Source organism: Boleophthalmus pectinirostris, unplaced genomic scaffold (assembly GCF_026225935.1).
Source record: "Boleophthalmus pectinirostris isolate CB_2022bp ecotype Guang Dong unplaced genomic scaffold, ASM2622593v1 HiC_scaffold_846, whole genome shotgun sequence".
Taxonomy (NCBI): Eukaryota; Metazoa; Chordata; class Actinopteri; order Gobiiformes; family Gobiidae; genus Boleophthalmus; species Boleophthalmus pectinirostris.
In genome coordinates this window covers 1-14,520 of record NW_026571526.1, presented here as the reverse complement: position 1 = coordinate 14,520, position 14,520 = coordinate 1, and the positions used below count along the sequence as shown (strand labels likewise).

At 36.9% G+C, this 14,520-nt stretch overlaps 2 protein-coding genes across 2 annotated transcripts; both read right to left on the bottom strand.

Moving 5' to 3' along the window:
• Positions 1-446: 446 nt before the first annotated feature.
• Positions 447-4,898, bottom strand: golga5 (golgin A5). The gene is made up of 13 exons (XM_020921731.2): positions 4,716-4,898; positions 3,614-4,234; positions 3,204-3,401; positions 2,910-3,129; positions 2,702-2,825; positions 2,418-2,621; positions 2,169-2,339; positions 1,971-2,099; positions 1,804-1,902; positions 1,508-1,727; positions 1,317-1,416; positions 968-1,031; positions 447-892 (listed from the first exon to the last, which is right to left on the bottom strand). Exons 2-13 carry the CDS (start codon positions 4,224-4,226, stop codon positions 812-814), a joined length of 2,223 nt encoding a protein of 740 aa, XP_020777390.1. The 5' UTR covers positions 4,227-4,234; positions 4,716-4,898; the 3' UTR covers positions 447-811.
• A 255-nt stretch (positions 4,899-5,153) lies between these two features.
• rtf1 (RTF1 homolog, Paf1/RNA polymerase II complex component) lies at positions 5,154-13,798 on the bottom strand (the record flags this gene model as incomplete). Its single annotated transcript, XM_055166527.1, has 17 exons — positions 5,154-6,112; positions 6,974-7,091; positions 7,597-7,698; positions 7,785-7,862; positions 7,947-8,004; positions 8,519-8,640; positions 8,739-8,816; positions 8,908-9,015; positions 9,089-9,176; positions 9,617-9,699; positions 10,134-10,311; positions 11,127-11,265; positions 11,346-11,457; positions 11,592-11,706; positions 12,640-12,841; positions 13,212-13,362; positions 13,682-13,798. Coding segments are annotated over 17 exons (1,956 nt in total), but the record flags the coding sequence as incomplete, so codon positions are not given.
• Positions 13,799-14,520: the final 722 nt, after the last annotated feature.

The following is a 14,520-nucleotide window of genomic DNA, read 5'->3' as shown; positions in this document are numbered from 1 at the left end:
AACTGAGATGAATGAATGAGATGTGTGCAAACTTTTGTCTGGTAGTGTCATGTAAATTACATACACATAGATACAGCATTTCTCAAAGATTTCTGGGGTTATTGATGATCTTGAATATCTTATGTGAATTAAAAATATAATATAATTAAAGCTCAATAAAGCAGAGTTTATGATCTGCTTCTGTAAATAAAAATAAATGCATCCCCCTTTACTTTATTCTCTTGAAATAAATGCATAACCTGCTGTTCGTACTGACTTGTCTGACATGTCAGTTTTTTGTTGATGTTCTTTTAATGTAGATTTAGCTTATGGTTTGGCAAACTATGCCAATCGCCATTAAGCCCACCTGCCCACCAAATATTGTTTTAACCCATTTTTAATAACAGCTGCATTTCCTGTAAAATGTAAATAGGTAAATAATAATTACACAGACACTACAACAACCATAAATGTCCCAGGTCACTTTAAGTTTATTAAAAGACTTGATTTTACATTATGTTAAATACAATCTCAGAAAAAAATGTCTGGAAATGAGAGGGAAAAAAAGTAGCTTAAGTTCTACTTAAATATGCCCTTTGATAAAACATCTGCCCATATTAATCTATTCTTCTTCTATGAATAATTATTTATTTTGAACATAGTTGTCATCTATATTTTATGTAGGTGAAATGGTAGAAAAGAAATGTCATTTCTATCCATTCTCTGTGCAAATCCAGGAGCATTGGGTCCCAGAGCCCGAATATCTGCAGCATGAACCGTCCTTCAACCAAAAAGGCATAAAAAGAAATTTTGTATGCCTATTTGCAATTATCTATCGTCCATCTGGTAAACTTTGGTGAATTTCTGGTGAGTATGTGAGAAGAACGATCATGACCCAGAGGTGTAGAGCAGCCTATTAAAGACACATGTATGTTAAATGATGTTATAGGTAATAAGTATGTAACAACATCTTCACGCAATTACTTACCATGTAGAGGATGACAAAAACTCTGGCCATTGGGTAACGTCTCAAGAATATTCCCAATCTGATGCTGAAAAAGATAAAATATTTAAAATTCAGATATTGCGTTAACTCCAGTATATTCATGTTGAAATTGCTTGCTAACAAATTCGTCGTAATTCGTCGTAATTCTAATAAATAAATAGATTAATTAATTAATTAAATATTTGTAGTGATGGTTACTACCCACTATAAATTATACAAAAAGAACAGGTTGATTAAAAAAACACATGACATTTTGATATAATTTTTTTCTTTTAATGTGAACACACTGAAACAATATGTGAATATGCACACACAATACTGTAGATCTTACCTAAAGCGGTCAATAGTACTTGCTGCTTTGCGTACTTTCCCATAAACCCCAGGGCTGTCTTGGTCACTGAATAGAACAGGTGTATTTCTCTGCCTGGCACCTTGAAAATAAATAAAGAATGAATTTATCCAAGATTATATCCATATTCTTTCCATTATATCAGTGGATTCCGTACTGTCAGGACAATCTACCTGGCCCCTCTAAAGTGCTCATGTTGATGGTGGCTCCTCCGCTCTGTCCTCCCTGTGATGCCTTCATCTGCTGCTCAAGTCGCTCCAACTGAAACACTAAAGAGTTTTTCTCTGTCCCCAAAGCCTCCAGCATCGTCTGTTTCTGAATCAACGTCTCTGTCAACTGGTGCAGCCGATTCTCCAACTCTGTTTGGCTACTGCTTATGGTCTTGTTGGTGAGCTGAGAACAGGTTATAGGTAAAATAGGTAAAAAAATAAAAATAAATAGGATGTTTATGGTAATAATTATGACAGACCTGGTTCCTGAGTTTTTGAATTTCATCTTCTCTGTCTTTGATGCGGCTCTGTAGAGAGGATTTGACACGATGCTGTTCCTCTTCTAAGTACTGGACCTCCTGCAAATATATATTAAGATATTTCAAAGTCTTCTTATTAGACATATTTTATGTTCCTCTTCTCTCACTTGTTTGTATCTCTCAATTTCGGCCTCCAGCTCCTGCTTTGCTCTGTTCTGTGCTGCCTGCTGCTCCTGTAAATTCACTTGCTGCTCCCGCCAACTTTCAGCTTCAGCCATGGCTTGGTTTTCCATATCCTTTTGAAGAGAAATAAATCTATGACATAACAACTTTCTTACATTTTATTTTCAGTCACAGAATTGTACCTGCACTTCTGTCCTAAGAGTCAGAATCTGCCCTTGTAGTTTTTGTATCTCTTCTCTTTGTAAGTCTTTTTCGTGCCGCAGGTCCTCCAGCTCCAGAGCCATGGCTCCACTGCCGTCCAGAGAGTCCAGACCAGAGCCCTCCTTCAGACTGCTGATCAGCTTCTCTTTGGACTGTCAATATTTATATATGACATTGTCAAACACATTCTGTCATATTACATTATAATAGTCAGGTGTACTGAGCCACACCTGCAGGATGCGTGCAGCTTTCTGTTTGTACTCCTGGAGCTCCTGCTTCGCGCTCTCTGCTGCAGCTTTGACACTTTTCAGCTGCTGCTGAAAATCGTCGGCCCGGACTTTCTCTTCTGAAGTGCGCCGCTCTGATAAAGTCACAGTCTCTGCCAGAGTCTGTCTCTCTGTCTCCAGCTTAGACAGTCGGGCAGCATATTCACTCTATGGTCCAAATAATCAGTTTTACTCATTTTGAGAATATATAAGAGCATATGAAATACTGTCTCTAATGAGATATTTACCTGCATCTGGTGAAAGCTGTCCTGTTCCCTTCGCAGAGTCAGTTCAGCCTCTCTGAGCCTCTCCTGCATAGTCTCAAGAGCCTGGGAATGCATGCTGCTTCCCTCTGTGTGGTCTTGCATAATTCTAATGACACATTAAATATAAGAAGATTTACTAATTAAAGGCCACTGGTTACTTCAAACATAATAATTACAATAAAAAACACACCTGGATTTCTCTTTCTGTGCCTCCTCCAGGGCTGCACTACGAGACTTGAGAAGTTGATCAGCTTCATCAAGTCTGACTTTCAAAACTGCGAGTTGCCCGTCTTTGGCAGAAAGTGCTTCTGTGAGATCATCAACCTGCGACCGAAGTTCTCGTAAAGTGCGATCTGTCACTGACTGTTCCGAGTTCCATTTGTCAGCACGGAGACGGGACTGGTTCAGTTCTAAGGCAGAAATATAATACAAGTTAAGCAAAATATACCACTTGCTTTACCATTTAACGAGGCCTGACTCTTACCATCTTGCAGGTCTTTTGCTCTCTGAATGACTGAAGCCATCTCCTGGTTGAGAGAGGCCACTTCAGTGCGTAAGAGCTGGTTCTCGAGGCGAAGGCTAGACAGGACGTGCCCCTGGGGTTCCTCTGTGGGCAGAGCCTCAGGGCGACTTGGCTCTTGAGGGGGAGGAGCCAAACCAGAGTCTGAACTTTCAGGAGTGTCTGTCAGCCACACAGATGGGCGGTCATTCATGACTATTTTATACATCAGTTAAACAGTGGCTTACATTACAATTCTTATCTAGAGTAATATTATTATCTATTGTCTATTGCCTATTGTCTATTATCTAATGTAATATTATTATTTACCCATAAATCTATTGTTAATATAGTGTAAAAAAAAAAAAAAACTCTTTAAAATAAACAAGATGTACCTTGACCTGGCTCTTTGGCTGAACTTTCCTCTGATGTTTTGATGCTCAGAGCAGACAGAGAACTAAGACTCGAGGCCCGGGACACACCACGAGTGGAGGGGGGCGTGGAGGGGGCTGAGGAGACAGTGAGGGGTGCTACCAATGGGGGAGGAGTGGGGCTTAGTGTTTCTGTCACAGTAACTTTAATTTCACGTTTTGAATCTCTTCTGTTTCCAACTGGAGGATCTGAACTGTTTAGAAAGTCAAAAAGCATATCATCGTTCACATCCTGGTCGCTCTTTTTGGGCCGTACAAAACCAGTGGGAGACTTGGCAGTGCTGGCACCACCACTCGCTGCACTGGGCACGTTCGCGGTCCCAGCCAAAAGTGTTGTATTTGATTTTTTGATATTTCCGGCTGCAGTGGAGATAAAGCTTTGAGCATTTTGAGGTGAAGTATAATGTGCTGGAGTTATTTCAGGCTTGAACTCTGGTTTGTCTCCTGTTCCTTCTTCATATGGAGAGGAGAAAGAGGATGTTCTCTGTTGACTTTTGCTCAAAGCTGTGGCAGCACCTTGGTCCACTTTATTCAGAAAGTCCTCAGCTCTCCCTGCCAGATCAGTAAACCAAGACATTTTGCATCCTGGAAAGAAAGACAAAAAGGTTTAAGGGTATTAAATAGCACAAAATAATTATAAAATACAAGAAGAATAATAAGAATAGTTACAGAAATAAACTTGTAGTGAACTCTTCACACAAAACTGTATCCAAAACATTCGTGCAATACAGTAAAAGCAACACGGACACAAAGCTTTTAAAAATGTTATTATAATTTTCATTAAGCGTCATACTATTTTCCTTATATTAGCCACTTATTTGACGTTTAAATTGTCTATTACGATGTATGTATGAAATAAGGGCTACAGATCTCACGACATAGTTCCTTACATTTAATTTGTTATAGTTTTCTACAATTTGTGATTCCAGTACAATATATACAGTCCAATATCACCAACAGTTCCTTAGCAAATATTAAAATAAGCCAGGGTAAACAGAGCTGGGTTCAATGCTAAAGTGACAAAGCTAATTGCTAACAGGCTAGTTGATGAAAAACACTAACTTACCGACGAAAAAAACATTAAAATATCAACTTGACTCAAGTCATCCGGTTGTCATTGAAGCATTATTCAAGAAAATTAAGACGAAACACGCTTAAAATTAATGAATATAGCTGTCAAAGCCTGAGAAGTGAGGATAATTTTGTGATCTTCTCAATACGTGGACCAGGAAGGACTGAGAGGACCCAAACAGAGCGTCCACAAAAGTGCCGGTACAAAATGATTATATTTTTGTTCTGTGCACTACAACTCGTTTTATCAAAAATATTAATTACAGTATATTAACTGCTCACTATTTTACTCACCATACTGATTATGGTCATTTTAACTCAGTTGTAATTATGTTATGTAAATGATATGAGTCCTTATCCAAGTTTATATTTATTACTTTACAAAACATATTCTTAAAACTATTTGACACAAAAGACAGCAATTGAGACAGTATGTATGAAACAGTGCCTTTTTATTTTTTCCGCACTCACTCCAAAATGCATATTTACATGGCATGCCACATCAATACAGGAACTGACTATAGATACATTAACACATAGAATCTGCTCTGGTAAGTTTTAGGGAAGGAAACTTGTCCCATTAAAAACCAACCGAAGAAAAAACCCCAAAACGAAACGAACCAGCCATAGAATAAAATGTCTTCTCTTAAACTGGATTCTTTCAATAGACTTAAAATGTAAAAAATGTCCTGTGCTGCTCAATGTCCAAGTCCCATTATTTTCACATTTGTCATGGAAAGCTGGCGTCACGGTTGATTCAGTTGAAAATAAACATTGAAAATATTATTTAGGTTCCAAAATGAGGATGGAAGATCACATTTTGGAGGTATAGTGACACAAAAAAAAATCAACTCTTGATAGAAATTCCATAATATGTCCAAGTGAAAAATGCCGAAACACTTCAACTACTGTATATAAGCCGTCTATCATAGTGTCTTTGTCCATTCCAGGTTTTTGAGGGAACACACAAAAATGGACTTGAAACAAAACAAAAAAAAGCATGTCCTTAAAAATAATGGAGCAGAGCTTAATACATAAAAATACATCTTGATACATCAGATTGCGTGATAATGTAAAAAGAAAAAACAAAAGTGGACAAATCTTTCCGAGACAGATCCTTTGAGCCTTTCAGTTTACTCTGTGTTAGGTTGAACAGTCGGAAACACTTCCTCCAGCAACATTCAATCAGTTTTCATTTCATTCATTCATTTATTCATTCATACATAGTCTCATTCACGCGCTCAGTCAACCAGTTGCACATGCATTGTCATTCGGGACAGCTGCGTTAGATCAGACCCCTCCTTTTCTTATAGTCCTCCAGGTTCAGAGAGCGGCGGGGGGCTCCATCTTTCACTGGTAAAGCGTTTGAGCTCACGGACAAAGACTTGGCCTCTGTAACAACAAATTAGACAGTAATTAATGGTCTACAATGGTTACCCAACCAGCCAGAACCAAACGCTTTGACAAAACTTTACAAAGACAAGTGGATCTGTAGGCGTAACTGGTCTCCCTGATTTCAGAGGACGTAATGAACAGGTGGAAAAAACAATCAGAGGGACGCATGATCTGTTCACGTCAAAAACAAAAATGGCTGCTTACAGTCAAAAAAAAGGAGAAACAAAACAACGACATAAGTGACTGAGAAATTTTCTCTGGATTTTCTCAGAGTCAACAATCGAAGTGCCCAACTATTCCTTATCTCAGATAAAAGAAGTTATATATTTTGCTCTGAATGTCACAAGAATTTTCAAGAGGACATGTCCATATTTGAGAGACGTGCTACAAATTAGCACCTGAGATTGGACCGTCTCAAGTTTGGACAGAGGTTTGTCGTGCTCTACAGTCTGAATCTAGACTCTTCTGAATTCTAACAGAATGTAGAGAGGACCGGCTGTGCTGACAGGCAGCTACAGTGGAATGGTAATCACTCAAAATGTTTCCAGAAGAAAAATCCAAAGCAGATTGGATCAGATCCATAGTAATTTAAGGATTCGGGGTGGGTGATATTGAAATCTTACATTTTCTTTCTAGAATTATCTCAATATATTTGGTGGACCAGAATCAGAAATGTGCTAGAATGTGCCCACATGACTGGACCATGGATTTACGGTCAGTCTACTTCTTTTAATTACTGGCAATATACTGAATAGTTTTGCATATCTACAAAACAACAACTGCAATATTACAAATTTTTCAATATATCTCTTACTTCTCCCAAGGAGACGAGTACCTTTACCAAAAGCATAAACTCACCTGCATTAGGAACTTGTAGGTCAATTTTAACGTCAAAATCGTGTACTTTAAACAGGTCTTCTGAGAGGTCTGTGGTGGGTTTGGGGACATCTTTATCTTTAGGGTTTGTCTTCTCACCCTGGGGAAAAAAATGTAATACACTCAACAAAGCAATCTCAATCTCTCAATTTTTAAGGCTTGAGACTAGAACAAATGTACACTTAATTCTAACTTAAAAGGTGCACATTGTAACCTTGATGTGTCTATGAAGATTGGTAGGGACACTGCTTTCCCTCGAATGTACCACAGGATAGCATTACGCTCATTATTTAATTATAGGCATTTTTACAATAAAACAATACCTTGAAAAGTATGCATTCAATTACAAGTGGACCCACCTCTCCACAGACCTATTATATCATTCTGTGAAAAATTCCAGGCAAAGCAATAACATCTACATGGTGGTGGGCCCTCTACCCAAAAAGTCACACAGTGCATCTTTAATTATAGATTGCCCAACTTAAAATTCTTTACATACTGATAAAATAAAAAAGTCCTCGTTACTGTCTATTGCTTAGTCAGGCTAATAATCATGTTATACAAAGTTAGCTTCTTATAACATTGGTAGATTTTTGAAGTTTTACCGGATTGTTCTTCTCTGTGTTTGGTACATCTGGTGTCGATCCAGACCCATACTTCTGATTAAGATGAGCAAGAATAGCAGCGTGTACTGAAGGATCTCTAGCCTACAACACCAAAACAGAGGATATAAAATTAATTTATGGAACAATACAGTGGAGGTGAAAACTTACAAAACATGGCATTATCTTACATTGGACACCATTGTGGGTTTGCATTGTCTTCTCGTGAAAGGATCCATCTGCTGGTTTTTGCTGTTCTGTCCTTCCAACTAAAAACATAACAATAATACAATGCAATTAGGTATTTTTGATTTGATATTGATTATTTAAAAGAGAACGTGTATAAAGCTTACCACGAGAGCCTTTTCAGATTCAACAATATTCCAGCTTCTGTTTCGCTGATTGATATAGCTAAGGAAAAAATTAAATAATGAAAAAATTATATCAGATATAAATGGCAGAACAATTAACTTTAACAATAAAATTAGATACAGTTAGAACCATAGACTGCATATATAAATGGATATAGCTAACCCACTAGCTGCCGTGTTCCAGATAGGAAGTGAACATGGGGGTCCTTCCGGGCTCCATCGACCGTTTCCAGTTGACTTTGCATTGAAAAATTATCATCCCTCTCTCTATAACTGCTGCAGTGAGCCTTGTTATTTTGGTTTTAAAATGTTCGTATACACTTGCTCTACATGATCCTGGTGTCTTTATTTCACTATTTTGTCCATAAATAAATTCCTATTCCCAAAATGGAACTTGACTCCAAATTAATTCCTATAACTGCTAGCCTCAGGAGCTTCATTTGACCGGAGCCGACGTCACACTCCGTTAGTCCACTTCTTACATACAGTCTATGGTTACAACACTAGTAATCTGTAATATGTACAAGTTATGAAGTGACTTGTACGTCACAGACCTGATAGCAGAGATGTTCTTGGTTCGTTGTCTATCGAGGGCCTCGGCTCTTTCTTCCAGCTCGTTCAGTTCATCCTGGATCACTTTCACTTTGTCACCATCGCCACTCTCCTCTGCCATGGCCTGGTATCAACATAATGACAAGTGAATATGCATTATTTCCTACAAAATCCCATTCAAACATCGCAAGTTAATCTTTTAAACAGTATTGTGATGTTTACCTTATCTTTCAGTAACTGCGTTTTCTTCATGGCATAATTTGGAGGCGCTTTTCTAAATCTGTCCTTCTCTTTTACAATCTACAAAACATGAAAATGTTGTAATGCTTAATAATAGTAGTAAAAGTAACCCAGTTTAGTCTCAAGTTAAATCCTTTGAAATCATCCTTACATCCTCTATGTCTTTGTCATTAAATTTATAATTCAGGGCTTCTTTGATAGACTGCTCTTTTTTGGTGATTTCGTCCAGTGTTGGTACTTGCATCCCAGCAGCCATCATCTTCAAAAACAAAAATGTTAATTTGAGTAATTTCACAATAACAGTATATTTCATTTACAGTTAGTGTACTTACAGCCTCTTTCCACTTCATGAACTCGTTCTCTGTAAATTCCTGATTTGATACAAACTCGAGTCTGAACACCCGTGTGTCACCGCCATGTCTGAAAGAGACACATTCGGAATGATATAAGACTACATAATATGCATAATATATAACAAGCAACAAAAAATATACACTTTTTACTTCAATATGATCTTTTATCTTATTTTTATGTATATGAATTGTCAGGATGGGTAACTTTTTTGTAATTTTGATGGAGAGTGTTAATGTGGTTGTTTTTTCTTTTTGTGAGTGTGTGCCACTTTGTTACAAAAGAAGATGGTGCAAAATACCTTTTTTTTTTTTTACTAATTGTGATGTAATGTAAATTTTGTATGATTTGTATGCAATGTAGAAGTAACATAAACAAATTTAGAAAAATGAAAGAAAAAGAAAAGAAGCACCAAATATGTAATATATTAATATATAATACATATATGAAATATGACCAAAACTGTGTTAATTGGATTTTTAGTCCCATAATTTAAAGCGGGCACCCACCTCAACTGTAGACCCTTATTTGTTCGCGTCGTGCCAAGTTGGTACACCTTTGCCGTTTCCACCACATCCACAATTTCTGCCACCTTCAGACAGCAAAGATTGTCAATTAAACATCAACCAAATTTAATAAAAGTCCATCTACTTGTATGGGTAGACCTGTCATGATTATCACTATGACTTGCACATTTTCAGACTCAGTATTTATCGTGGATACATTTTCTTTGCAACAGTGGGGAGATTTGGGGTATATTAGTTGCAATACGATACGGTAGAGGGGAGAATGACTAACTTTTATGAGTAATTATCAGTTCATTCTGCTATTTATTTGTTGCAGCTCGGCCTTTTAATGAGACCATCTATTTCAAAATTGGTTTACTGGTATTATCTTACATTACTGTTATTTTGTCAGTGGCATATATATAATATCATACAGTATATATCTGTATCAATATATCATGCTTCAAAACTTGTTATTGTGACATGCCTATATGCTAGTAAAATGAATTTGTGATCTCACCCTGTAGACTGGTTTACTGCTGCTGTTGCCGATGCCTATCCGCACAAAGCAGCCCGTGACTGTTTTGGCAAAGAATGGCATATGGCACCATCGCTCCAGTTTGTGTCTCGACAATCGAATCCTGTTCAGTTCGTCTGGGAGGGAAACTGGCTGCGACTTTGGTGGAGTCTCCTCTTTCCTGTGGACAAAACAAAGTTATAATCAAGCCAAATATAACTTTTACAAGAGCCTGGTACAATACTGACATAGAATCTTCCAAGTTTTATCCACATTATTAAGAAGATTGTACATAGCTTAAAGGGCTCATATTACGCTATTTTCTCATCTATGTTATAATGTTATTTCTTCATCAAAAACATACCTGGAGTTGTGTTTTATTTCATTCACGTTTAACACCAAGCCCTGCACATTTAGGTTGAATGCTTCTCTCAAAAGTAAAAACACTCACATGTAATGTCATGTGGTAATATGACCAAAACTGTTAATTTGATCTTTAGTTCCACTGTGTTTTAAAGTTCCATACATTTTCATTAAAATCATTTTGATTATTTCAGTACTGGAATTGCTCATCTCCACCAAACAAAAAAAGTACCTGTTAATTTGAAAACTACTTCTCGATGACATCACAAGGTGAAATAGAACATTTTGAGCTGCATAGATGTTGATGGACTAATAATTATTCAAATGTGTAACATGGCCAAAAGCTCACATGAAGCCATTTTTCTTAATACAGGACTTTTAATACTGGTGCTCCTCTAATTTATAGATTAGAAAAGCATAACAGATTGGTCCTTCTTACATAATGTAGTCCATTTAGGACAACAAACTTGCTTTTTTTTATCCTTTATATTTCTTTATTCAGATAACAGGTCAGCACTGATTTCTGAGTTCTTACATTTCAAATCTCAAAAGAAGTTTATTAATTGTGTGAATAGTTTGTACATCAGATTGTTAAATAAAGATATATATTAATTAGAAAATAACAGTTCTTACTCGTCGTCAGAAAAGGATGAGGATCGTGAGCTGCGGTCACTTTTCACAGAGGATTTATCATCATCTTCCTCTTCCTCCTCTTCATCATCTGAGTACACTTCACTCGTCTTTAGAGGCTCACGTTTCGCCAGCAGTTCAGCTGCTCAGAGTCAGCCCACACATCAAAGAAAGCTTATCACAATATTTATGCACAAAAACCAAGCAGCTCCAGTTACACACCTGTTTTGTTCTTCTTCTTCTCTCGTTCGGCCTTTAGCTCCTCCATGGCTTGAGATTTTTTGTCCAATTTTTCATCCCGTTTGGATCGCCTTTCTTTATTGTGTGACATTACCTGTACAAAACAAAATATAGTATAATATACATTGTGGTGCTAGCTGCACTCCATAAGCATTTCTTTTCTATGATGCTTATAAAGACTTTTTACAGCAATTTTTAATAATATCGTAATGATTATTTCAGACGTACCACTGGTTCTTGAACCTGAGATAGTTTTCGTTTTTCTTGTTCTTCCTCCTGCTTCTTTTTCTTCTCCTCTTTCTCCTTTTTCTTTGCCGTCTTTAGCTTCTTTTTGATTTCAAACCTGGACAAAAATATGCACAATATGCACGATATATAAATCGATGTATTAATAACTTATATCAGACAAATATAACTAATATAAAATAAAGACCAAAATTTGTATGACAACAGCAAAGAAATATTTTAAAATAAATTATGCAAATCCAGATTTAACAGTGATTACATCATTTTTTTTGTTTTTTATTGGTGTTGTCACAAACTGGATTTCAAAACTAAAGTACGCCTCGATACCGATTTTGACACCACAATGATAATACAAACACAATTACAACAGAAGGTAAATTTCAACACAAAACAATAGTAGTTTCTGTAATGTTCTGTGGCCTTATACTAGTTCTGATAAGAAAAGACGGTTTGAAACTACTCAGGAAACGACTCTGGTTTCGTCCTATTTACATTTTTTTTCAGTATCGATAAAGTATCAAGTTTTAATACTAGCTTTAAGGTGCAATATGCAACTTTTCTGGTGGAGGATCTGCCATTTGCTTCTCCATGAAGTTATTACTTTGACTAGAATGTTCCACGGTATGGCATTTAAAACTTGTATATCTCCATGAAAACAAGTAAGTAACACCACTGTGCCAAGTAACAGGTCAGATCTGTGAAGCAACAACCAAACTGACAGTAAACATATATGTTTTTCCATCTATTTTGAGCAATAAAACACCCAAATAAATAGATAAGTTTAATGCCATACTGCGAAACATTCTACACAGAGCAATAACATCTCAATGAACAAATGTAGGTGGCGAACCCTCCATTAGAAAAGCAACACAGTGAACCTTTTATTATCAATTAGTATGTGGGATTTTTTTTTTTACTATACGAACTTGGGGCCTTCATAGATTTAATCACTAAACAACTGTACATGTTTGTATATCACAATATACCACTCTGTCACAATATGTTGAGTCTGGACTTTGCATATACTCACCGCCTCTTTAGCACTTCTCGTTTCTCGATACGGTTGAACAGCTCCTGCTCTCTCTCCTTCTCTGTCATCTGCTCGAGTCTGGCCCTGTCCTCTGCATCACCCATCAGGTCATCGTCGTAACCGTCCCGGAAAACATCATCCTCCGAAGAGTCCGAGTCTGAGCTGGAGGATGAACTGTTGCTTTCTGAATCAGACACCTCACCTATAGAAGAGAGGTGCACAAATATTTAGTTAGTACAAAATCAAAAGTATTATGAGAAATGTATTATTATTTGAACTTATAAGACACTAGATAAGTTACATGTTCTGGTAAATGTAATTTTCCATAGCAAAGAAATGTGGGACATTTTCATTAAAATTCAAGCCCCAGTTGAGTGCCCTTAAGAGTGGAAAGTGATATAGCAATTACTTTTGTAAAAGACAAAACAGTTCTCTGCAAGATAAACAATAAACAAACTTCTAACACCTCCCCCCATATTTTGACATCAATTTTACTGTCGCTGTGGATATGACCGCCTCCATTTGTCCCGGCTTAGCACTGACACAAATATATATAAACTATTTAAACATACCTTCTTCTGGCGCTGAGCTTTCAGCTGAACTGTCTCCATCTGAGCTGCCGGACGCCGTGGCTTTGTGAACCTTTTTCTTTGTGGTGGTCTTCTTTTCAGACCCTTTACCTGGTTTGACTTTCTTTTTACCTTTGGTGCCTCCCACCGTCCACTGAGAAACAAAGAGACATATGTTATTGCAGAACGTTCACAAAACATTTCATGCATTCAAAAAGTAGGATATAGCATTAGTTGTATTTTATGACATTTTTCACCACTTCTTATTTCTTACTTTTAATGGGATCAGTTGCATTTATGAGAAATTATTGGGTGGATAGTTTGTTATAATTAAGTAAAAACATTAGGTAAAAAAAATTTTTTTTGCTATGTATAGATATGACTACACTTGTCATAGACTACGTGAGAGGGATATATCATTACTGTATTGTCTAACTAAAATTACAAAATTTCAGACCATCTTGCTGTCATACCTCATCGTCACTGTCCGATGTCTCAGAGTCAGTAGAGGCTGCAGGTTTGCTAACTGGCTCATCCTGGTCTCCTGAATCCACCCTCTTTCTTTTGGCCAAAGTCAACAGCTCCTGATGAAAAACAAAACAGAGTCATATTTAGACAATTAATAATAGAAGAGAGGATGTTGATATAATGCAAATGTGGACTGAATTGGCATTAAAACCGCAGAAGACTTTAAGGATATGTTTTGGGGCACAATAAGTAGCACTTACTGAAGTAATACTTCAGGTTTTTGTTTCACAAAATATTTTACACTACATTTCTCCCTGTGTGTACTTCAAATATTTTAAAGTTGTTGTTTCTATGGCGATATTATAGCCCTGAGTGGAGTGTTCCACAGTATGCATTAAATGTATCTATCTCCATGGACAGATGCAGCTGACACCTGGCAAAATTACAGGTCAGATCTGTGGGGAGGCGATCCACTCGTAGTACATGTTTTTCAAGGAGGTAATTAATAAATGTATGATAGCCAAAGGTTGAACATTTCCAGTGATGCAACAAAATCTCCATGGAGACAATTAAGGTAAGTGGGACACCCTCCAGAAAAGTTGCACAGTGCACCTTTAAGTAAGGCTTAAACCTGGAATGTTAAAAACTAAATTACAGCCATGAAAACCATATGTGCACATAAGACACATTCCTTTTGGTTTGGTCTGTAAAAGTGTATAAAAATATAGACATTTCAAGCACAACAATTGTATAGGCTTGCTATTACAGACAAATAGATCTAGTTGATTACATTTATATGCATACAATACAACGGTACGTGACGCAAAGACTACTTTTTTAAGTG